General features: G+C 34.7%; 2 protein-coding genes across 3 annotated transcripts; one reads left to right on the top strand and one right to left on the bottom strand.

Moving 5' to 3' along the window:
• Nucleotides 1-5,371: 5,371 nt before the first annotated feature.
• LOC142613033 (uncharacterized) lies at nt 5,372-10,985 on the bottom strand. The gene is made up of 3 exons (XM_075785210.1): nt 10,867-10,985; nt 7,983-8,327; nt 5,372-7,049 (listed from the first exon to the last, which is right to left on the bottom strand). The coding sequence occupies exons 2-3, from the start codon at nt 8,258-8,260 to the stop codon at nt 5,915-5,917; spliced, it is 1,413 nt and encodes a 470-aa protein (XP_075641325.1). The 5' UTR covers nt 8,261-8,327; nt 10,867-10,985; the 3' UTR covers nt 5,372-5,914.
• Nucleotides 10,986-14,519: 3,534 nt separating this feature from the next.
• On the top strand, nt 14,520-25,512 carry LOC142611620 (uncharacterized). 2 transcript variants are annotated; one of them, XM_075783709.1, is made up of 5 exons: nt 14,520-14,735; nt 16,687-16,853; nt 17,340-17,477; nt 18,941-19,051; nt 25,012-25,512. In XM_075783709.1, the coding sequence occupies exons 3-5, from the start codon at nt 17,361-17,363 to the stop codon at nt 25,243-25,245; spliced, it is 462 nt and encodes a 153-aa protein (XP_075639824.1). In that variant the 5' UTR covers nt 14,520-14,735; nt 16,687-16,853; nt 17,340-17,360; the 3' UTR covers nt 25,246-25,512. The 2 variants fall into 2 exon arrangements, with proteins under 2 accessions (XP_075639824.1, XP_075639825.1); XM_075783710.1 differs by lacking the exon at nt 16,687-16,853 and having other exon boundaries at nt 14,530-14,735.
• Nucleotides 25,513-25,937: the final 425 nt, after the last annotated feature.

Here is a 25,937-nt window from a genome sequence, read left to right as displayed (position 1 = left end):
CCTTGTATACACGCCGTTGTATTCATGTGTTCTCTTTTACCTAGTCTGCCTGCAGTCTTTGATTCAAACTTAGTCGGATTCATTTCTGACCTGAACTCTGTGTTCTCTTTTACCAATGTCTCTGCAGACCTTGATTCTAACGTAGAATAGACGTCTAGAATTCATGTCTGCCTTGAACTTGCCCTCTTTTATAAGGATATTAGTAGTTTTTGTTTGTTGAGGGCTGTAATTTCCTCCATGTTCATTCGCCTGTTGGCACTTTGGCAACCAGAGAATCTGAATTCACTGAAATAATGAGAACTACCCGGGAAAAATAATAATAATTACAAGTAAGAAAATTTAGATTTATCCTATTTTTAGTTGTTTTTTTTTAGAAAAAAAAAATAGAAGTTCTCCTCGATTTGGATGCATGATCCAAAGTTAACAGATATGGATCGTTTTGTATGCATAGAATCGTTTCGGACTGTATGCACAGAATCGTTTCGGAATGTTTTTGTCACGAATGGAAAGGATACCAGGAAAAAGTGTAGCTCTAAATTAATTTAGAACCATCTTTCTTTACAATTTGGTATTATGTGGTAAATGAAGAGGCTATTTATATTTAATTTTAGTATAGTCACGATTTTTAAATGAGGCATCATCTAATAAATTAAAGGAGAGTTTTATAAATTGTTTCAAATTGATTTGTGGAACTATTTCCAAATGGTATAAGCATTTGTCCAAAAGTCATTTGGTCTCTGACCATTGAAATTGATATCATCCAAGCTTATTTACAATACATCCGAGTAAAAAGGATTATAAATGAGATTTAACTATAAGGGTTCATTTGAAATTTCGCTTGTTTTGCTGAAATTAAGATTTTTTTTGTTGAAAGTATTGTTGATAAAGTTAAAAGTTAGTTAAAATAGTACATGAAACTCGTGATAGTACCAAAAAGTGTAGTGTGACTCATAAATAGTAGTTAAAAGTTAGCTGAAATAGTACAGTGACATTCATGAATAGTACCAAAAATTGTAGTGAAACTCATAAATAGTAGTAAAAATTTGAAATTCACTTGTTTTGCTGAAATTAAGATTTTTTTTGTTGAAAGTACTGTAGATAAAGTTAAAAATTGGTTGAAATAGTACATGAAACTCATGAATAGTACTAAAAAATGTAGTGAGACCCATAAATAGTAGTTAAAAATTAGCTAAAATAGTATAGTCAGACTCATGAATAGTACTAAAAAGTATAATGAGACCTATAAATAGTACCAAAAATAAACTAATAAAATAATTTGGCAAAAATAAGTTTTTTTCCAAACCGACACTTATTTTGCAATTAGAATGAATATCAATTTCAGCCCCGTGCAAGCTGATCATCATCCACCTGACAGCTGGTTTGAAGAGTCCAACTCAAGACATCCTGTAGGGCCCAGAGTTCTAGTAATTCCAATCTTCTTTTAGTAAAACCTCTTATAATGCTAAATCTTTTTAATTTTCTGATTAATGTATTCCTTCAAAAAATGAAGATTTAATTTATAAGGAATGTTATTATAAGTATGGTTCCATGGTAAAATTTTTATCCTTGAATAAAGGACGTGAGATTAAATCCGGTTTAAACTTTGCAGTGTACCTTACTCTCCACAAGAATCTGCAAAGCAATGGACAAACGAAATCGTAGCTTCCTTTGGGGAGACTGCGACCAAAAAGAAAACTATCTTCTAAACTAGGAAACAATCACAAAGTCCAAATACCTAGGTGGTCTTGGTAACAAGAGAAGCCTATGTCGTAACAAAGCCCTCCCAGGCTCCCTGCCAAGGGAGTGTGGGCTATCTATACGAATTCTTCTGAACACTGGGTGGATATGCAGATGCTTACGAAAAAGAATCCCCATAATCTTAGATCCTCAAAGAGAAAATCCTCCACTTGGTTCAATCTTTGCAAAGCCCAGGACATTTGTGATAAGAGGGACTGGTTTGCTTATTAGAAACAAAGTCTCCATTAACTCCTGGCATGATAATTGGACCGAGTGGAGACTCCTCTGTGAAACCAATATGGATGAAAGATTCCTTAATGTCTGTCCTCTCTATAATTACCTATAATTAGGGTGGCAAAATCTGACACGACCCGCGAATCTAATACAACTAACTTATTTATAAACAGGTCATGTGTTAAGGCTAAACGAGTTCGAGTCATATTTGGGTTGACATGGTTAACCCATTTAATAAATGAATCGTGTTCGTATTCAACATGTAAACCTGTTTAACCCATTTGACCAGCTTAACTTATAAAATTATTAATTATTTTGATATTATTGCTTAATTAATAGTTGTTTTTATATGTTTATTATTATATTTATAGTTGTAATTGTATTTTAATTTTAGATATATGAGAATTGATAAAAATTATATAGGTTTTGTATGACCTATTAATTAAATAGATTATTAAATGGGTCATTTGTATTGACCTTTACATGACTTGTTAATTAAACGAGTTAAACGTGTCGGGTTGGGTCGACCTGTTTAATAAACAGGTCGTGTTTGAGTTGAGGAGTTTTGACACATTTACTAAACAGGTCGGGTTCGGGTTGACCCATATAGCCGAATACTTATAACTCGACACAACACCATCCTGACCTAAGAACACGAATTGTCACCCCTACCTATAATCAACCCTCCAAATCCTAAGAAACTACCCCTCTGGGTCAACCATTTGAGTCACCCCCAACTCTCCTAGGAATTCCATTGTCATCCCCAGGAAGAATATTTAATAGGAAAGTGCAGTTCTACCCTTCAAGCCCCTGATATCTCGGGGAACATCACATTTCCCATCGCACTTGGACCATCTGGACAACTCGAACAAAACTGCCATAGAATGCCAACCTTTTGAACGCCATTCAATTCTCAAAAGAATCAGATCCCCCGCAACTAAAATTTTCTTCTCCCTGCCATATAAAACAAAGGTGACCAAACAAAAAATAGCAACCTCATTAGATGGAAACCACCTCCTCTAGATTTCTTCAAACTTAACACTAATGGATTCGCTTGTAGTAACCTTAGCAAAGCCGCTACTGGCGGACTTATATATTAGAGACCATATAGACAAGGGCATGGATTGGGCGCTTCTCTAGAAGCATTGGTTTCACACGCTCCTTGGCAGCAGAATTATGGAGACTCCGAGATGGACTTACCCTTGCAAACAACATCAAATTCACAAGCTAAATATAGAGCTCATATCTCACTGTACCTTGATTGATGACTCTCACCCTTGTAGTGCTCTAATTTCTGGCTACAAGTTCCTCCTTCAGCTTTTTTGATGAAGCTCACATTAGTAACGATCACCGCGAAGGAAACTTAATTAGTGATTATATTGAGATGTATTTTAATCCTCTTTCCTGTATTTTGTACCAGCTTTTAGATGATGCTTGGGGTGTTGGACACTTTAGACTTTGTTCTATTTACATTTTAGTTAATCAATTAAATCTAATTTACTTAAAAAAGAAACTATCTTGATGATTTGTATTTTTTTTTTTAAATTATTATAGAATGAATAAATGTTGTAAGTTTCAAATCCTATCACTTCTATTTTTCTATAAAAATATATATTTAAATATTAACATTGCACTTGGCTTTTAATATATATAAAATAAAAAAATTATAAGTTCGATAGTTACAATGAAAGAGTGATAATTTGAACTTTGAATAACCCTGCTAAAAATATTATGAAGTGTCAGTTGAGCTACAAGATTCTTGATAACGTATTTGGCGATAATGTTAGTAATATGGTGTTGATAGCTATAAACTATTGTGAGGGTGGCGGCAACAGTGACGATGGTGGCAAGGTTTTTGGATGTTATATATTTGTAATAGTAGTAGTGTACCTGAAGGGGAAGGTAGCTATGTTGCATGTTAGTGATGTTGTCTATGGTACTGCGATGGTATTGTGACGATGACAACAATGCTGATGATATTAATGTGAAGAGTAATAGTGAGTAATAGAAAAGGGCATGGATTGGGCGCTTCTCCAGAAGCATTGGTTTCACACACTCCTTGGCAGTAGAATTATGGGGACTCCGAGATGGACTTACCCTTGCAAACAACATTTAAATTCCCAAGCTACATATAGAGCTCATATCTCACTGTACCTTGATTGATGACTTTCACCCTTGTAGTGCTCTAATTTCTGGCTCCAAGTCCCTCCTCTAGCTTTTTTGATGAAGCTCACATTAGTAACGTTCACCGTGAAGGAAACTCAATTAGTGATTATATTGCGTTGTATTTTAATCCTCTTTCCTCTATTTTGTACCAGCTTTTAGATGATGCTTGGGGTGTTGGATACTTTAGACTTTCTACTATTTACATTTTAGTTAATCTAATCTTTCCTTTTTACCCCAAAAGAATTAATTAAATCTGATTTACTGAAAAAAGAAACTATCTTGATGATTAAAAAAAAAATTATTATTATAGAATGAATAAATGTTGTAAGTTTCAAATCCTTTCACTTTTTTTTTTTTTTTTTAATCTTAACATTGCACTTGGCTTTTAAAAAAAAAAAAAAAAATTATAAGTTCGATAGTTATAACGGGAGGGTGATAATTTGAACTTTGAATAACCCTACTAAAAACATTATAAAGTGTCAGTTGAGCTACAAGGTTCTTGATAATGTATTTGGCGATAATGTTAGTAATATGGTGTTGGTAGCTATAAACTATTGTGAGGGTGGCGGCATCAGTGACGATGGTGGTAAGATTTTTGGATATTGTAAATTTGTAATAGTAGTAGTGTACCTGAAGGGGAAGGTAGCTATGTTGCATGGTAGTGATGTTGTCTATGGTACTGCGATGGTAGTGTGACGATGACAACAATGCTTATGATATTAATGTGAAGAGTAATAGTGAGTTTTATAGGGGCTTGAGCTTGTGAAATCACATCTTCTATGGAAGTTAAACTAGAAATTTGGACACAAAATTTCCAAGTGCATTGGATTTTTGAAATAGTCTTCTGTCAACTTAAATCGGAGAAGAGTTTTAGGTGGTCTCTACGATTGTGCAAGATGAAAACATCCCCATCCCATCCATTCTTAATTTTTGCCTTTTGGAACAGGATGGAGATGGGTTAATCCCCAACTTGTAATTTCTGTGATTGTTTTAATGAATTTTTCTTACTCAGCAAATAATAAGAATAATAATTATGCAAGGGAATGACTAAAGGGGCAAAAGCGTATAAGTGCCCGTTTGGTTGGGCTTTTAGGGGCTAATTATCTTAATGTGTTTTGTAAGTCATCACTCTATGCACCTAGGCATTTAACAACAGTAACAATCTAGTGCTCCAAAAACAGGTACAATTGTTGAGTAAAGACAGTTCTTATCAGGCATGGTAACAGACTAATATTGGGGTAGGACTGAATTATGAGTGCTCAATTCTCACCTCATCTTTTCTTCGAGGTGGGGAACATCTGCATAGAACAAGAACCCGGTGGGAATATGGGCATTTTACCTTCCTAATAAGGTGAAGCCACCGGAGATTATAGTAAAAGAGATGAGAGAGAAGGTCAATTGCTTAACAGAACAGGGGGTATATACATATATGATCAACAAAACAAAAGAAACGTCATCAGCAAAACTATAAATGTTTCTGCTACTAGCCTGTACTACAGTGATAGCTAGCTAGCTAGCTAGAGTCTTCTCTTCTTCCTGGAACCACTTGATCTATTCACAGAAGCTCATCATCAAACAAACTAATAGAGGATTAAGAGGAAGGGATATCAACCAAAAGTTAAGCAAGAGTGTTTCTTCCTTGTATTTGTCATGTCAAACTTCTTGTTCCTTCATCTTATGCCTTACAGTTCTTTGTCAACATCTTCAGGTGCTTCTAGATGCCTACCATGGTGATGTTTCTCATGTTTTGCTCTCTTCTTTGACCTCATCTGATGCTTCAAATCTCTTTTGAATATTTATATTTGTTTGGACTTGGATCTGCTAGTAAAGAAGAGATGGAAGCTAAATTAGCAGGATCACTTACATGCATAACATCCACCTCATGATTAAAGACCTCTTGCTGAGTAGGAAGGTTACTGTCATCTACATCAACCTCCTTCACAGTCACATTCAACAGTTCATGTTCACTCTTCACTATCCTATCATGTCCATTGCCAACATCCTCTATACGTGACAGGCGGTCTGTCTGCGTCGAATAGTCCATGGAGCCAGTAAATTTTGGAAGAGAAGATACTGGTGAATCCATAAAATTGCAACCTGAGGTTACAGGTAATAATCTTCCATCAGCATTCACGTCAGCTGGATGTTTTCCACCACCAGGTGCAGACCAGAGATCTTTTCTAACATTTATTGCTTCAGTGGTCCTTTCACCAAAATAATCAAGAGAACATATTGATCTTGATGAAGATTCAGAATTAAGTAACAGCTCTCTCATAGGGGTTCCCTTTCTCTCCAGCTGCTTACTTGCATTAACATTTTGATTCGCATAGTAACCACTGTCATCCACCTGAAGACCTGCACTTCTGTTACTCAAAAAGTTCCCTATAGAGGGCGACCTTCTTGGAACTTTAGGTATACTCGTGTTGATGTCCTCGCTCTGCTGAGTTCTATTCCTAATGCTATAATCACTGATAGGACTTCTTGACATGCTGTGACTACCTGTAACTCTTGAAGGTTTGTAGCATCTAGAATCATGCAACTCGGATCTAAAATACCCAGAACCTGGGGAACTAGAGTCAACAGGACGATGTCTCCAAGTAGGTGATCTAGATCGAGATCTTCTCCTTGTCGTGTGCCTGCTTTTATTCTGGTGGGAGTTTGAATCATATTTGCCACCAGAAAAGTATCTATTACGTCTGTGACTAGACTTGTAATGGTGCTTGTGATCATCCCAACAGTCATGGTCACTGGAACGTCTATGATGGCCATGACTGGTGGTATCTTTTGATGAATGGTCCTTGTGCTCCTTATATTCTTTCTTGTATCTAGTAGGAGATCTGGATTTCGACCTTAGAAATTGCGAAGATGGAGACTGTGAACAAGATTGCAACTCTTTAACACCCCTAGACATGCTGAGTATTCAAAGGACAAGACAAATCATGTATTAAAGATCATAATTAGCACAAAATATGTTAGTGATTAACAAAAAATTTAATTAGATAAAAAAGAATGTCACAACTATAACATGGAGCCAGGTACGTTTTCATGGAATTTGAGCTAAAAAGTTGTGACAAAATAGGCAATTTTGTTTGTTTCTTAATATATTTGTATTGGTTACAAATACAACCAACTGAAGGTACACATACTTAGAGCTTCATAAATGATTTCTTAACATAATAATTTACAGAGCACACTATATAATATATGACATCATTTCAATTCTCATGAATAGCTCAGTCAGAGTACGCTTCTACACCAAAATCAAATGGAACTAGTTTCCCAATAGTTCTATCTCTCAAGTCTTGACACAAAGTTGGTAAAGAGTACTAATGAGATATTATATGATTTTTATCTTGGGGAGGTACACTTTCTTCAAATTTCTGTAAGTTCAATGTCATCACTCAATACATTCAAGTATTGGCAGCTTGCATTTAACAAATTTCTAGATCCCTCTTATGACAAGGCTGACAAGTGTATATAAATGATGTATTAACAAACTTTTCATCAGATCTTAGTATTACGTATGTTGAACTACTTGTGGCTTCTTTATCATAATAAGCATGCAGGTATGAAGTCTTAGTTTATGATTTTATTACTTACATTGTTGCTCTTTGGTGGAAATCCATTCAACAATGATGCAAATATTCAAGTTAAAACTACTAAATGAATTTTGAGAATTTTCTATAACCTATATATATATATATATATATTTTTTTTTTTTCTTCTTGGGAGAATGGAATAATATGCTCCACCATAGAAAAATCCAACAACAAAAAATAGATGCAATAGAACTGACATTAAATAGAGTTGAAGTGAATGATAGGATCTAAGTTTATGGATTTTACCACTGAGAATCAAATTCTTCAACTTTCTCTTTTGGTGCAGCATCTTTTTCCCCAATCAAAATTTTGCCAACTTTTGTTGCACGAGCTGCGGTTTCTTTGACAGCTGCTTTTATGCTTGCTTCTTGTTCGTCAACCAGCTTCTTGAACCTCAGCTTCTCACTTGCTAGTGACTGTTCAAAATAATACTGCTGCAGAGTTAAGGCATCATATAGAGAAGGTAGCCCAACATCTGGAGAAGACTGTGGAGATGTATTTGTTGTATGATGTTCAGAAGTCATAGTTAAAATCACTGGTAGCTATGACATTAATCCTATATTTATTATCTTTCTATTGTTCCACCTCCACCTGCAATTTCAAGGAAAAAAGAAGAGAAACAAATCACTCATACAATGAGTTGAAATCTTTAAGACAACAAATGGTAATTGTTCTAAATAAAAATTCTAAAACACTTTATGGCAATTTATTTTCACAGCATTCATCTTCTTTGTCACAAAACACTAATCTGTTCAAGATTTTCACAGATCTTTCTCTATTTCTATCTCTATCCGTGGGTTTCTTAATTATCTTGCCCCTTTAATTATTGTAGTAATGTTTTTTGGGTGATTCAAACATTTTCGTCCTACAATAACTCATGGAAGAAATGATACATAGAGAGAGGGAGTGATGCAGTAATAAGGTGATAAAATCAAGGGACTGATATTATGAGTTTAGGCTAGTAATGCCACCTTCAAATTCTTATTAGTCAGGTCATATGCCATAATCACGCACCATTAGTTTTATTTTTATGTGTAAAGATGAACTTTATTATTAAAAAAAAATACAAGCTACCTTTGACTACACAAGTAGTCTACTGCTATAGGCCTATAAATCAACAGAACACAAATCCAAAATTCTACTAACGAGGAAAATAAAAAAGTATTCATCATAGACATCCAATCATACAAAGAAAGAACACAAGATAAAACATTTCAAGTCCAGTATGGAAGGTTCCTTCTTCTAAAAAACGTGATGATCTCGCTCTCTTCTAATGGCCCACATGAGACAACGGAATAGCCTCCAAAATTCTGTAGCACAACCCCTACCCCCGCCCCCCCCCCCCCCAAAAAAAAAAAAACTCCCATGACAGCACGCAGTTACCTTCCTTCCTCCAAGCACACACGCAGGTGCTAACACACACCATAGATGAATAAAATAGTATGTATAACGGTTCCTTAAGAACAACAAGGACATCTTTGACTAGAGTTCACAATTGAAGGGATTGGTAGGGCTTGATGACCATGCTGTTTACTTAGTCAAGTTCTACAGATTTTTTAACATCAGGAAATTAACCCAATGATCCTTTTCTTTTTTTTCTTCAGGGCAGTAGAATGGGTACTCGGTGGAGGGATAAAGCCTGAAATAGAACTCAAGGAACTTAAAGCAAGCTCTGATATGTAAGGCAGCATTTTAGATGCAAGAATGACATTACCACAAAGACATCTAATTCTCATCTGCAGGTGGATATTTTCTAGCCCTTAAATGTTGTTAGTTTCTAAGGTTGATAATTTATTACTAAGTTCTTCATCCTTTTTTAAGCCTCAAAGTGAAAAAGTGGTGAGTTCTATCTAATTACATAGAGTTTGGTACAAGTCATAAAGAACCCTCATATAGTAATGATTAAAGCCAAATTAGTTCCGTAAACTGTATAATTTTTATGGTCAAGTGAAAAGAGAAATTATTATAATATTCAGAGTAGCTTTATAGTGTTTTCAACAAGAAACTGGATGATAGCCACTGGGTTCTAGGATGGCATATTTTAATAGAAGGATCAAGGATCAAAAAGCTCATAAAGCACATAACCATCACCAGATTTCAAAGTAGTTTCTCTTTTCCTTCTCTAACAATTGTCTTTGTTGGGAATTAGGTGGTGTCCCTATATGTTACATTAACTACTCAAAGAGGCTCCTCAAGGTGACATCTCCCCAACAGTCTTCAATTATTTATCAAATTCAACCTTATAGATATGCTGGATAAACATATATGTTATATTTTATTTTATTTTATAAATAAATAATTTAATAAGCATGCATTAGCATTTAGATGTGAAAGATGGATGTCTAATAATAAAACATCTATTCCTTTGCTTTTGAGACCAATGGATGCGAACTAGCACATATTTGAGCAATTGTTTGAAGTCCATTCATAAAATTCAGATCATTCATCTATCTATGCAAAGGTAATAAACATTAAAGTAACCACTCAACAAACATTTCTCCTGTTGCAAACTTCGCATTACCAAAATATTTGCAGCTCAATTCATCCCAATAAACCTTCCCTCAATAACTCAAAACCACTTACAAAAATCTTCTTAGTCTAAGACCACGCCTAGCCCTAAACAATACAACACAACGTTTTTAACCCCCACCCCGCCCCCCGCGGCAGCAAAAAAAAAATTCTTAAATTCTTTGATCTTCTCCATATTCCCATTATGGGTTTCAATTGCTTTTACAGAAAAATGTAAGGGAAAAAAAATAAGGAGAGGAAAAAAAAAAATGCTAAATGAGAGCTTCCTTAAACATCAAGTTTTACAATTTTCATATATTTCCCATCACATTCTTTAATAACCATATGGTGAAACAAAGCTGTAATTGCAACAACAATTATTATTGAATATAATATGAATCAAAACTCAGCATTTATACTCGAAACTAAAAGGAATTTTTATGAAAAGAACAAAGAATCCCAGATCTAGGGTTCCTCATCTTTTACTTTACCAATTTATGCATTGCCAATAGCTCTTATACGAAGAATTAATATACTATAACACAAAGCAGTATAAAGTTCATGGTAACAAAAATCATCAATGTATATTAAAAAGAATAGAAGGAGTTAGAGCAATGTGGACCTGAAAATGCAATTGGTGTGACTTGTTGCCAAAAGCTTTGGAGGGTCACACACAATTAAAATCTCTTTAACTCTTTTCTCCGTACCGTGTGAGTTTTTGTGTGTTTGAGAGTTGGTAACTGCTTTGTTTTTCGAAACGTATATGTAACAAAAAAAAAAAAAAGCAGCGCGTTTGAGATAGAGGCTGGCCAGTTTAGTACAGTAGTTTAACGACACGTCTATAGTTTTTAACCAATATTATACGCATTTTTATACATTTTTTTATTTATACATATTTAAAAAAATATAAATAATGTTATTAGAACAACGTTATCAAATGACCCCTCAAAAACTAGAAAAAAAAAATTGACTCTAATCATGTTTAGAGCATTGGTTTCAACCAGGTGACATGCGTCCTTTACATAAAATAACCAAAGCCCTCAAACAATTTTTTTAGTTAGCAAGGTTTCGAAACAATTTAATAATCTAACAAATCGAGTCTAGCGTACTCGATTTTGTTTTCCTAAATCGAGTCGGTAAGAGTCGAGTTACATGGAAATCGGGTCTCAGAGACTCGATTTCCATGGAACTCGACTCTCAACGACTCCATTTTCCTGAGAGTCAACGAACATCAGACCAGAACAAGAAAAAACAATGAAGCATCACCAAATCAAAACACTCAGACCAGAACAAGAACAAATAACGAAGCATCACCAAATCGAAAGACCCAGACAAGAAAACAATGAATTAGAGGGCCTGGAGCTTTGTCGCCGCTGGTTTGTGTTTCTTCTTTGCTGGGTTTCGCCTTCTTCATGGCTCTTCATCTGGGTTTCTTCGTCTAGTCTCCTCATGGAAGTCGTGTGTGAAACACTTGATTTCAAATTGAAACTTAACTCTTCTTCCCTCGATTTCAAAGATCAAAATTAAGTCCAGCGGACTCGATTTGTTAGATTACTAAATAGTTTCAAAACCTTGCTAACTAATAAAGTTGTTTGAGGGATTTGGTTATTTAGAAAAAAAATCCCTCATTTGACTTCAAACATGTTTAGAGTCAAATTTTTGTTCTTATTAAATGAGTTGTGCTAGGGATATAACGAATTGTTTCAATATTTTCACTTTTAGGTGTCATCGTGTTAGTCATTCATGGGTTAAAATAAAATAATAAGATATTAGACTTTGACTCACCATAATAAAAAACAAGTGTGTTGTGAAAATGTTATGAGATTTAGTTGTGTCCATCAAATTTCTCCATAAAAAAAAAAGAAGGACACTGCTTGGGTCTAGTGTCTTATATACTAGACTTGATATGATGTTGCCATGTATCCATATAGTATTGGGCCCAATGCATTTGAGCTAAGCCTTGCCAAAAAAATAAAATAAAAAACCCTAAAATATACTAGTCCCAAAATTAACGGTTGAAACTTGAAAGTTATTGAGTTCTTCTACGGATTCAATAAAATTTCACAACATTTTCATAACTAGTTGACTTGTCAACCCACTATAGATAAAAAATGAAATAAAATTAAAATATATTACCCGGACCATTACAACTCAAAATAAGGGTGTTGTAAAAATATTATGAGATTTTGTCGTGTCTTAAGTCTTTCTCAAACTTATTAGTCCCTGGTCTAATGTTCATATGACTATATGAGTGATTTTAGTCATGTTTTAAAACACAAGTTAGATGGAAAGACTAATAAAATTTGTGTTCCCATAGATAATTAGACTACAGTTTTTTATGAAGAGGTAAAAAAGTGTAGTCTTAGTGTTTATCGAATAATAACAATTTTTTAAAAAATATATTAGCATTCGAACTCGTTCAACAACAAGGACGGACCCAAGATTTTAAGTTAGTGGGGGCCGAAATATAAAGTAAAAAAACTTCAAATACACACCCATATAGTATTAAAAAATTATAAATACTCAAAATCTTTGTTTCTAAATATATTAAGATACAATCATTTACCAACAAAGATAAACAAAGACAAAATAATCTCTTTTTTTAATACTAGGTTAGTTAGGATTTTTTGTTATTGTTGAAGTTAGAGCATTCACATTGGTGGTGCTAAAAATTTTAACTTTTAGTACCTTAAAAAGTTATTTTATCTATTTTACTATCTCACTTTACAATACACTCAATATCAAATGTTCTATTTTTTTTTATAACTTCATTTAAGATATTATAAATAATTCATTAAAATAATAAATGATGCGAGAGAATTTGAGTTTTTTAATTGAAGGAAGAGATATAATCTTAATAAAATATTTTATTTTATTTTTAACAACTTGCTACAGTCAACTGGTATTAATATCAGTTTACTGTAGTTGCAAAAAATTTAGCTTTAACTTTTCCAATAACACATAATTTTTTGGTTCTTTGGTGGTAAAATAGTTTTTTTTTTGTTGCTAAAATATAATCTCCATTGTGAATATTTTTATTGTTTTTGTTAAGTTTTTTGGTTGGATAGTTTTTCTTTGGGTGAGGTTAGTTAGACATATTGTGGAGAAAGGGGCCTAAAGTTTTGGAAGGGGACCTAACTACAAAAATAAAAAATATTATAACTAAGAAAAAAAAATTTGGACTCGAGGGGGCCCGGGCCCCTTGGGCCCCCACCTAGGTCTGTCCCTATTCAACAATAAAATAAACCAACTTTAAAACAGGTTAAGAAACTTGAACTTGTTTGATGAGAAAATAAACTAACCTTAAATAGCTTATAACATTCACCAATCGAACAAATCACCCTTTTAACCAACAACACACTATAGCTCCTAATTTTTGTAAGAGACTTTTATGATTCAAAGCATGTGCTATATATTCAAGAGTTAGACAATTTTGGATATATACCACTGTTAATTTCTTTTAGACTTTCTCCCTTCTTCCCGTGTGCGTGTGTTAAAATACTTAGTATTCTTAAAAGAAAAAACAGTGGATAAATCCTACATTAGAAAATGAGTGTGTGTTAAAGAGATTTAAAACTTGTGCTGTATATTCAAGAATTAGGCAGTTTTAGATATACACTATTGTCAGTTTTTTTAAGATCTTCTCTCATCTCCTTGCATATGGCGTCAAAATAGCCCATGCCATAAAATAATGTATGAAAAATGTTGATATGACTATTAATTGTATTAAAATATTATTTTATTGCCACCTAAGCTGCCATGTGTTTTTTCTAATTTTTTTTAAATGAAACAAAACAAAAATAAAACTTCATCTTTGGAGGTTGGGGTTGGTGATGGCTTAGGGCATAACATTTTAATATAACCATTAACAACCATAGGTATTTTCACAGGATTGCTATTTCCATAACATTTTTAATTTTTTTATAACAAATTCTAGATAATAGATTATTATTTTAGTTTTTTACAACAAATTTTAGATAATAGATTATTATTAGTTTTAATATGAATTAATTTCTAAAATTACTTTCTTGCCCTCTAATAAAAATATTTAACAACTTTTTATCTAAATTTTGTTGTAAAAGTGTAATGAAAATATTGTTGACATAATATGTATATTTTTTATCCATTATTTTTTCTATGAAAAAGCTTTAAAAAAAAAAAAGAAAAAAAAGAAGCAAAACACCTTTTAAGCCTAAAATTTAACCAGGCGAAAAAAAAAAAAAATTTACTAAAAAAAGAAAGAAAGTAAAACACCTGTGCATCAGGCTCGAGCTCAACGGACTGTACTATACAATGTACAACAAAATTTTCTTGTGTTTCAATACATCAATTGAGTTCGAGAGTTGAGACACTATCTTTCTTCACTCTGGCTCTCAGCTGGAGCTCGAGCTCGAGCTCGCGCCATTTTCAGTAAGGAGGAGAGTTCTGTTCGTTGACTTCACCGACGCAGGGAAAGGGCTTTCCAACGGCACCAATCGAAACCCATTTCAGGTACGCTTTGATTTTCCCCCAAACTTTATTCATCCCGATCGAAACCCATGTGAAATTTTGTCCATTGAGGATGGGTATGATGCCCGGTTGTGCGTGCGTGTCAAATTTTGGCGTTGGTGGTGGCTTTGGGTTTAATAGAGTTGATAGATTTGTAAAATTTCACATGGGTTTCGATCATTTTGCATTGTAGTTTATAGATTTGATAGATTTTCCCATGTAAAACTCAGGAGCACAACATGAGCTTTAGTTTTTATAGGTGGTGTTTCAGTGTTTGCTACTGAGTTTCTGTTTTGAAAGTATGGAGTTGATAGGTGCCTTGGGTTTTATGTTTTATGTCAGTATAGAGTTGATTTGGTTCCCAAAACATCACAAATTCCAGCCTCAGTCAGTGAAATTTACATACTTTCATAGCAATTCTGTCCCATTATTGTGTTGTCACTTAGCAGCCTTATACCCAATTTGCGGGTTAATCTTGTAACGCCACTTATTGGTTTGGGGCAGTCATTTAGTGTGAAATGACATGAATATGGTTGCCTAGGGAGAATAATGAATGTTCTTGGTTTATTCTGTCATGATTGGGATGAATTGGGCTTTGTGGGAATTACAGTAGCAAAGCTAGATAGAATGAAATTGAGAAAGTAGGTATTTGCAGTAGAAGATTATGTAACAGAAGATATATCTCTCCAGATAGAATGAAATTGTCAACTAGGATTGTGTAATCTACTGAATTTCTGGCCCAAAGGCTGTGGTGATCAGAGTTTATTCAAATTTCTCAACAAACTACAAGGAATTGGCTAAAATCTGTCAAATGAAAGTATTACTAAAGTCACATTCAAATTTCTCAACAAACTACAAGTAATTGGCTGCACTCTATACAATATACATATTAAAATTGATAGAGTGTGCTGTAGTGAATTGTAGTTGTTAAATCTATTTGGTCTAATCGTGCACTCTCTGAAATTGGAGTGAAATTCACTTTGCTAAATTCTGCAGTTCTATATTGTAGTGCACCTTCTGAAATTCCTTTTAACACTCTTTTAAAATGGCTAAATATCTTTTAAAACTACAAGAATTGTAGTTTATTCATTTAGGTTTTAATGATCAAAGAAAACCTGACACATTTAGGTTTGTTATGTGAATGACCCATTTGAAACCTCCTTCAAAATATATTCAGAGGATATACTAGTGATTTGGCAAAGTAGTTGAGAACTAAGCCTCCGATTGCCATGGAAAGAATCACGCCTAATGAACTTATGGCGTTGAACAGAAGCACGGTGTGGTCCTGATTGTTTTTCTTCTATAGCTAGTTGTATGATTATCTCCAACTCATCATCATTGGAGGATGATGATTCATTAGCAATTATGTTAAATGCAGGATGGTCAAAAGAAAACAAAGAATGAGTGAAAGAAATATAATTTTGTGTTGAGAGAAAACAAAGTTGACTGAATATGAGAGTGAAAATGAGAGTGTTTGGGTTGAGGTGGACTCAAATTTGAGAGGAAATGGTCTTCTTTATAATAAGAGAATATGATCGTTAAAATATGACCGTTGGAGAAATATTACTTTTGCAAAAAATGACCATTGGGGTGTTGGAAAATGTTAGCATTTGAAAAAAATGACTGTTACAAAATTGAATAAAGAAATAATGTTTTAATAGAGTAGAGATAGAGTATGGAGCTTGATGTAGGTGTTTATGAATAGTAGATTAGCTAAAATAGAAAAAAGTGGGCTTTTTAGATCAAATTTGTCTAAAATTATATTGAGCCTGGTGTGGATGCTCTAATATAGTTTGGTGAGGAGCTTGAGCTTGGTTTGTGTTTGAAATAAAATTAAATGAACAATTTTAACTTTAGTACTCTACTTGGCTCAGCTCGTTTACTACCCTAATTTAGACTATGACACTAGTCTTTGCTCATCCAACAACTGACACATAAACCTATTGTAAAACAGCTTGTCAAAGACATTTATACAAGAAAGCAGGGTAGTTTGGGCAACATGTTTATCTAAACCTGGATTTGGATAACCCAAGAATTCAAATACACCCAAACAACACTTGTTGATCAGCGGCCAGACTAGCTCACAGTCACACTGCTCCCTCAGAATCCCATCATATCAGGGTCAGAATCTCTCACTTCTCTTTTCTTCTTCTTTGAATTAACTGTCAAAATTAGGGATTTCCTTCGGCCGTGAATTCAATTTTCAACCAAGCTTGTAATCCGTCTACTCCTGATGTTCTATCAAATTCTTGACACATTCCTGTTTGGTTGCCGAGAAACTTAGAAGCTGAAAAAGAAAAAGAAAAAGAATAAAGTTTGTGTACACACACACACACACACACACAGATTCCAATAATGAATTGTCACTTTCGAAGTGATTTTCTCCCTATTGAAACCGAACGTTGCACTGATCATATCTCTTAGTAATTTACTTGCAAAATGTGTGCGAAACGATACTTAGTGTTTTCCTATATTTTCATGGCAACCAAATAGGGCGCTTTAGCTGAATCATTTTGCATTCACACTTTAAAACGCTGGCATTGAAGTCATAGAAATTGTGATTTATATGCTATTGAATTAAATTCATATGAATGTTAATTGTTGCAGGAAAGTAGAATTATTATTAGTATGAATAAGCTATTAGATTTTGGAAGGAAGGCCCTATTCTATGTTAGGGTTCTTTCTGGGTATGAAGAACGCAGAATCCGATCGTTTAGGTTGGAGCTTGAGCAGCGTATGAAACAGGTGTTGCTTAATTTTCAATGTAATTTCTGTAGTGCTTTCTTTGTTGTATTATGATGTTGTGTATTCTGTGTGTTCTTAAGTTGTGCTACATGTTTCATTTGCTGTTGTAATTGTAGTGGATGCTTTTTGCTTATGTACCAAGTAGGGTAAGTTGGGTTGTTTATCTTTTTCAAACTTACTTGCTTTTTAGAGAGCTTTTATACCAGAGCAAGCAATCAATTTGAAGGGTTCATCATTGGTATTGCAGTATTTGAATAATATATATATATATATATATATATATATATATATATATATATATATATTCATGTGTGTGCATGTGTATGTATAGAGTTAGAAAAGGTGTGGTGTAAAAACATGTGGTAATTTACTAGTTAATGTCTCTAGTGTTTGTTAGGCTACCCATAATGCCTTCAATGTTTCCACCCTCTCTGTCTTGCTTGCTTGTCTTTGGTATCTGTTCATGTCAAATGATCAACTTCAAGAATGCTTAACTTTCTACAAAATAGAGTTGGCTCATCTTCTTATACAAAAATCAATTTAAATGTGCATGACCTTCTGACTCATTTGGTTACTCTTCCATTTCTTCAGTTCTCTAGCAACTTCTGTGTTTCACCTTTTTTACTTTCTACCAATTGGTGATACCCAGACCTTGCAGCAGGTGTTTTATAGTTGAATAAGACTCTTTGTGGAAATGCATAGAGTTCCTATTTCCTTTAAAAAGAATTGTTTGGGGGTTGGGTTTTTTTTTCCACTTTCTTTTTTTTTTGGGGGGGTGGGGGGGAAGGGGGGTGGGTGGGGGAGGAGAGATAAGACTTTGATCTTGTAGGTGGGTTTTTGATCTGGTATTGCTGGTATACCAGTGAGAAAAGTTGGAAGACAATGATTCTATCTTGAACTTGAAGGGGCTAGGCCCCACCACCTACAGCAATACTAATCTGAAACTGATAGAACATTCCTGATCAGAACTTGTAAATCTCATTGTAGGAAGCCTTTGTAATTCCTATCTGTCAGATGGTGTGTAATTTTATTACATTTGGTGGAGTAATGTTCAATTTGTTTTGAGCTTGGTTTTCTGTGAGATATACAAGTTTTGATGGATGAGAAGATTCTTTTCCTGACTGAAATGATCATATGAGAATATTGTTTGAGTATAACAGATCTTATATTGAAAAAAAAAATTAAAATCTAATTTTAATTTGTACAGGAGTCTCCCAATTGATTTGATAACTCCTAGTTTTGAAAAAGAGTTAAAAGACACAGGCACACACCACAGTCAATTGTAATAGTGCTTCTTCCCATCATATTTATCTTGGCTGTCAACTAGGGAAGCACACCAAACTACCATTTTCTCAGCTTTATCTCCTTTGTTGCTTTTTGGATTTTTTTCACATTTAACATTCACCATTCGTATGATAAACATGGTTATCTCCATGTGCTTGACACTCTGTCTCTATGTCCAGGCACAAGAAAGGAAGGCTGCCTTAAGAAAGGTCCCAGAACAGGCTATTTTAGCAGAGGTTCGCCGTATGGTTGTGGAGATGCAAAATTTAAATAAGAAGCTGGAAGAAACTGTAAGTTTTGGTTTCACCTGTGGTGGATAATTGAAGAAGGTTTATTGGATTATTTGAAGCTCTACTTTTAACATTCAGTTGATTGCATTTGTGGAAAAATTCTTTTTAATTCACTATAAAACGATGTGAATTTTTATTCATCAATATTGAACTTGAAACATAGGAAATAACAGTGCTAAAGCAGACAAAAAAGTTACCCCCAAGTCTTCATGATTGAAGATTATAGAAGGAAGCCTTATGTCTTAACAATGTTAGTCTTAGTGATGACTTTTTGATGTACTCTTTGAGTTTATTTCATTGTAATGGTTATATTAGAATTTTAGAGATGCAAAGGAAACTAAATAGATTGCTTAAAGTATATCTATAAAGATTATGGAGATGCGGAGTTGAAAGGGGACAGCTTTGGAGGCATACCATTTGTATCAAATATGGAGAAGCATTGGGGGGGGGGGGGGGGGGTGTGTGTCAAGTCAACAAAGCTGGTTAGGGGTCAGATGTGAGCCTATGGAAAAGCATTAGAGGCGGCAGGGCTTCTTTTTCTAGACAATCTCCCCTTTCAATGTTAGGAACCTAGTAGTTCCTAATGGGATTGGATGGAAATTATAGGGTAATGTATGTGAATTGTAGGGAAATGACTTAATTCGAGGTAGTCACAAGGAGCTTGGAAGTAGTTGGTGTGTTCAATATTCACGATGCTTTGGAGTATTGGGTTAGTGGCCGGTTTCCCCTTGTGAAGATGTCAACTGCAACAACACCTTGTGGGCAAGGTGTTTTGAAGGAGAGGGAAATGTTTTTTTTTTATAGGTAATCAGAGAAATAATATTAATGATAAAACAATATGAGAAAAGTACAAGATGTTCATGATGATGAACAAGAAGAAGAAAAAAAAAAAAAACAAGAGAGCACACAGCACAACACAAAGTGGGGAATCAGGAAACTAAGCTAAGGGAAGGCATAAACTTAGAGAGAGAAGAACAATTAGTAAAACCCCAACAACGAGCTCACTCCAAAAGACTGCGATGACTTAACACCTTTAACTCATCCAACGTCTCCTTGTCCTCAAAAGATCAACGATTGCGTTCCAACCACACAATCCACATTAAGCACCTTGGAACCAAATTCCAAATATTCGAATTATGCTTCCCAAGCCACTGATGCCAACAAGATAACAAACCTGCCACTGAACCTAGCATAACCCAATGCATTCCAAAAGCCTGAAGCATATAAGACCATAGAGAATGAGTAACAGGGCAATGAAGAAGAAGGTGGTCTACCGACTCCCCATCACGGCAACACATACAACACCAATTAGCCAAGGGGTGACTCTTAAGCATTAGATTATCCAAAGTGAGGATCCAACCATGAGCAGTTGTCCACAGAAAGACCGCCACGCACTTAGAAATCTTTGGTTTCCAAATCCCCTTCCAAGGAAACTGAGAATTCGAAGCACCCCGAATCGCATGATAGTAAGACCGGGTGTCAAACTTACCATTACCTTTTAGCCGCCAGCAAAGAGTATCTCTCCTCTCACCTCGAGGAATACGATTTTGGATAAGCTGAAGTAGAGAATAAGAAGTAGCTAACTCCCAATCTTCAAAAGCTCTATGAAACCTTAAATTCCACACTCTAACAGTACCCCCTTCTAGAATCCACAAGACCTCAGAGATTTAAGCATCTTTGACCGCTGAACACACATAGAGCTCAAGATAGAGATCTTTTAGAGTATTATCACCAATCCACCTATCTTGCCAAAACCGGATACGATTACCTTCGCCCACTACAAAAGACAGATGCTTAGGAACCTACATTTGGGTATAGAATGCATTTAGTTAGTTAGTTGGTTGGTTAGTTACAATCCCAAGCATGTTAATCACATTTAATACATGTTGGAAATATTAATGCACATGGGGAATAATAGGACCATTAGGATAAGGCCATATGGGCCAATAGAATATTTTTATGGTTTTATAAATATCTACTTGTAATCACATTTTCATCATTGAAGAATAAACCAATTGATTGCTTAGTGCATTTCCTCTCTCTCTCTCTCTTAATATTTCTCTATGGAGGGTGACTACCTTGAATTGAATCCCCCTACAATTCACATACATTCCCCTACAATTCCCATCCAATCCCATTAGGAACTACTAGGTTCCTAACATTCTCCTTCCCCTATAAAGATTATAGAGATTTGGAGTTGAGTGAGAACAGCTTTGGAGGCATTCATTTTTTGTTAAATATGGAGAAGCATGGGGAGTTGGTAAATGAAGCTGGTTAGGGGATCACATGGGGTGAACCCGTGGAAAAGTATTAGAGGAGACGGGGAATAATTTTCTAGAATATCTCCATTTTTTCCCGTCCCCTTGGAGCCAAAACTCGCTTATCAAAAATAAGATTCTAGACATTAAATTTGTTATTGGGGGCACATGAGTTTGATTTTGGAATGACTTATGGTGTACAAATCTTTTCCCTGGCAGTGGAAAATAATGCTTCAATTGCCTATTATTTAGGTGATTCAACTGAGAGAGGAGTGTGGTATTGGAATCCTCAATCTAGTGGATCATTTCAAGATTGGGGATTGGATTCCATGGAGATCTCTTTGATTTGTTGTATCCTAGTTTGCCATCTAGCCAAGGTAAGGATCACAAATCCTTAAAGCTAACAAAAAGTGGAACCAAAAAATCAGATGCAGTAGAGGTGAAGGATTTTTGGCCTATTAGTCTAATAGGGGGGTTTATAAAATAATTGCTAAAGTATTGGCTAATAGGTTGAAAGAGGTGATTGGGGATGTTATTTCGAAGTCTCAGAATGCCTTCTTTAAGAATAGGTAGATTCTAGACTCATGTCTCATTGCAAACGAGTGCTTAGATAGTAGGCTGAGATCAGGAGTTCTGGGGGTGTTGTGTAAGTTGGATGTGGAGAAGGCTTATGATCATGTGAATTGGGGTTTCCTAATGTATATGCTTGACCGGTTCGGTTTCCCAAAAAAAATGGGGAAAATGGATTTTTTTACTGTATATCCACGATCAAATTTTCAGTTTTGATTAATAGAGCTCCATGTGGTTTCTTTGAGAATTATAGAGGTTTTCAACAAGGTGATCCTTTGTTCTCATTGTTGTTTGTTGTTGTTATGGAGGCAGTTAGCAAAATGACGGAAGGTTGATTGTCTGGATTTAGTGTGGGTACCTCCACAGGTGATCACTTACAGGTAACTCATCTTCTCTTTGCAGATGATACATTGGTCATGTGTGATGCTGATATTGACCAGATGTTTTTGCGCTTGATTTTGTCATGGTTTGAGATTATATCGAGATTGAACATTAATTTGGATAAGTCTGATCTAGTTCTCGCGGGAGTGGTTCCAAATTTTGAGATGCTAGTAGATGTGTTGGGTTGTAAGCAAGGCTCACTTCCTATGAAATATTTAGGCCTTCCATTGGGTGCAAAATGGAAAGATAGAGAAGTTTGGGATCCCAGTGGGATGGAAAAGATTGTATCTATCTAAAGGGGGGAGACTTACTCTCATAAAAAGTACTTTATCCAATTTACTTACTTATCTCCTCTCCCTTTTTCCAATTCAAGCGGATATGGCATACCGTATACAACAACCTCAACGAAATTTTCTTTAGGGTGGTCTGGGAGATGATTCTAAACGTCACTTGGTGAATTAGTCCAAGGTATACTCTCCTATCTTGTCTAGGAGTCTAGCAATTCGAAATTTGAGATACTTTAATGAAGCGCTATTGGGAAAATGGTTGTGGAGATTTGGGTATGAGAGAGAAGCGTTATGGAGAAGGATTATAAGGGTTAAATATGGAGTTGAGGGGGGAGATTGGTTCTCTAATTCTGCTCCAGGCTCCTATGGGGTGAGTTTACGGAAAACTATTAGTAGTGGTTGGTCTACTTTTTCTCGCTACATTCAGTTTCAGATTGAAGATGGGATTAGAGTGAAATTTTGGCAGGATGTCCGGTGTGTGGATAATCCTTTGAGTATGTGTTTTCCTGATTTATTCAAAATAAGTAATGATAAGGAGGCTTATGTGGCTGATCTCATGTAGTTTCCTAACGGGATTCTTCTTTGGGACTTGGAATTCTTGCGAGAAATTCATGATAGGGAATCAAAATCGTTATCTGTTTTTTGGGATGTTATATATGGAGTCTCATTGAGGGGTGGTGGTGAGGATGAGATGTGTTGGACACTTGCTCCTGCTTTGAGGTAAGCAGATATTACCAAGCTTGTTGGGTGTATGTACTCAGTCCTTCCCTTGGAGAAGTATTTGGAAGCAAAAGGTTCCTTTTAGAGTGTTTTTTGTTTGGACTGCAGCTTTAGGAACCATCTTGACCATTGATAATTTACATAAGCAGACGGTGTTGATTCTAGATTGCTGTTATATGTGCAAAAGTAATGGAGAATTGGTAGACCGTCTTTTACTACATTGTCCTATTGTTTTTGAGTTGTGGTCTATGGTGTTCACCTTGTCTGGTATTTATTGGGTGATGCCAAAAACTGTGGTTTAGCTCCTTGCATGATGGCAAGGAAATTTTGGTCATCATCATAATGGTGTTATCCAGATAGATGTCCCTCATTGTTTGATGTGGTGCATTTGGAGGGAGAAAAACAACCTGTGTTTTGAAGATTCTAAAAGGACTATTGTCGATTTTAAACTCTATCGGATTGGATGTCTATCATAGGAAGTCATTCTATTTTTTTGGTTAATGATTTGATGGATGCTTGTAATTTCTGTATTTGATTGTTTTGGTCCCTTGCTGTATACTTGGGTGACTCATTATTATGTCTTTGAATAAAATTTTCTTTACTCTTAAAAAAACAAAAAAAACAAAAAAACAAAAAGTGGAAAGTCTGATGTTTGATGTTTGATCATATTATGCGTTGAGGAGATCTATGGAATAAAATTTCCTTAGAGGAGCTCAGGACGATATGGGGTGCTCAGGTACCTCGAGTTGTTTTTTCACTTGGACAGCAGCATTGGGTAAAATTTTAAATGTGAATAATTTAAGAAAACAAAACATTGTGATTATTGATTGGTGTTGTATATATAGGAATAATGAGTAGACAGTTTAGTACTTTCTACTTCATTGTTTAGTGGGTAGAGATTTTTTTGTTTTTTGTTTTGAGGAAAGTGGGTAGAGATATTGGGTCTCTTGTGATTGCATTATTTAGGGTATCTTGGTTTATGCCAAAGATTGTGATTCAAATGTTGGCTTGTTGGCAAGGAAGTTTTCATCATCAAAGGAGTTTGAAAATCCAGAAGGATTTTCCATATCTGCATATAGTGGGCAATTTGGTGAGAGAGGAAGAGTCTTTGAAGTTTACTGGTGTTGAATGTCCTCACCATGTTATTAAACACTCTGTTGAGATCCTTTTCTGATTGGATAAATGCTTTGGGCAGCATACCTTCATCATCTTTTTTAGATATTTTAGATCCCTTGAATTTCATATTGTAATTCCTTAGTTATATTTTGATACACATCCAGTGTAATTGAACTCTTAAAAAAAGTGTACTTGGAACTGTCTTCTTTAATGAAAAAATTTATTGCTTATAACTCTTATAAAAGAGTATAGCTATGAATGTGAAATGATACCTTAAATTCATTCAACCTTTTAAAGAGCATTGCATGATCTAACCTTTAAGCCCTCTCATAGAATTCAAATGCTTTCAGTGTTTAATACTTTCTGCTTTCCATCAAATTTTAAAAAACTTGTCTATTAATATCTCAAAAGCTGAGAGCTCTGTATATGGTGATATTTCTTTCTAGTTGATCTTAAATAGAGCCTTATTTCTAGCATGGAAGATGTTTGGCTGAATGAATCATTTCATTTTCTATAAATAAGGGAAGATGTTTCACTATCTTAAATGAGCCCCTTCTGTTTTCTTTTTGTTCGTTGCCCCTGTTGAAATCTATGAGTCGTTTTGTGACAAAATCATGTTTATGTGCAGGAGGCCGCTATTGAAGAGTACTTCAAACCGATTGATAAAGAAGCTGAGGTCATAATGAAAATGCAACTAGATGGAGAGGAGAAGACACTGAAGGAGATGATGAAAACGATGCAACAGCAGGCTTTGCTTGAAAAAGCTGAAGCAGAAAAAATCGCAAATGCGAATCAGGTTGGTGCAAAACAGGAAGAGGACCAAGCATCCGCCAAAACCCCTCAACAAGCGCAAATGAGATAACTCTCTGTAACGTTGATGACCAAAATTTTTGATATAATTTTGTATGAGTGCATTTCTGTTTTGGTTATCATTTTAGATGTGCTTATTGGGAGTTGATAGGAACCATTTGGTCGATTGAAATAACGTAGGAACCATTTGGTCACATAAAGTTCATAATACAACAGATTCTTCTATTCACTATAGATTGGTAGTTGTGTAATTCATTTAAACGTTGTTGGAAGTTCATAAAGGAATAGAAAGAAATAGAATGAAGTAATATTGTTTGAATGTTTTAAAATAAAAAAATAAAATGTAAGTAAATTTGTTTGGAAGAAATATAGATTGAACGAGATTGAATAATTTTATAACATTACTATTTATTCCTAATTTAAAGTAAAGGGCTGAATATTTAGAGATATTTTGAGAGTTTTAGTAAAAATTTCATTAAATCTAATTTCATTCTTTTCATTCCACTTAATTTTGGGGCGAATGAAAATTTGAGGTTATGAGGAAAAAAGGAGGAATGAGTATTCCTCTATTATCTAGTTATTCATATCCACTTAAACTCTTAAACAAGGGAATAAAATAAATATTTTAAAATGATTTTGTCCATTTAAATTTTTTACATTCATTTCCCACCTCTCAAACGAAAGTGTTAATATTTGCTTTTCGGCCGAAACATATGAATTATCTATTCATAAATTCTATGCCAG

Source organism: Castanea sativa, chromosome 10 (assembly GCF_040712315.1).
Source record: "Castanea sativa cultivar Marrone di Chiusa Pesio chromosome 10, ASM4071231v1".
Taxonomy (NCBI): domain Eukaryota; kingdom Viridiplantae; phylum Streptophyta; class Magnoliopsida; order Fagales; family Fagaceae; genus Castanea; species Castanea sativa.
The sequence above is the reverse complement of the archived record's forward strand: the minus strand, read 5'-3'. Positions and strand labels throughout refer to the sequence as shown.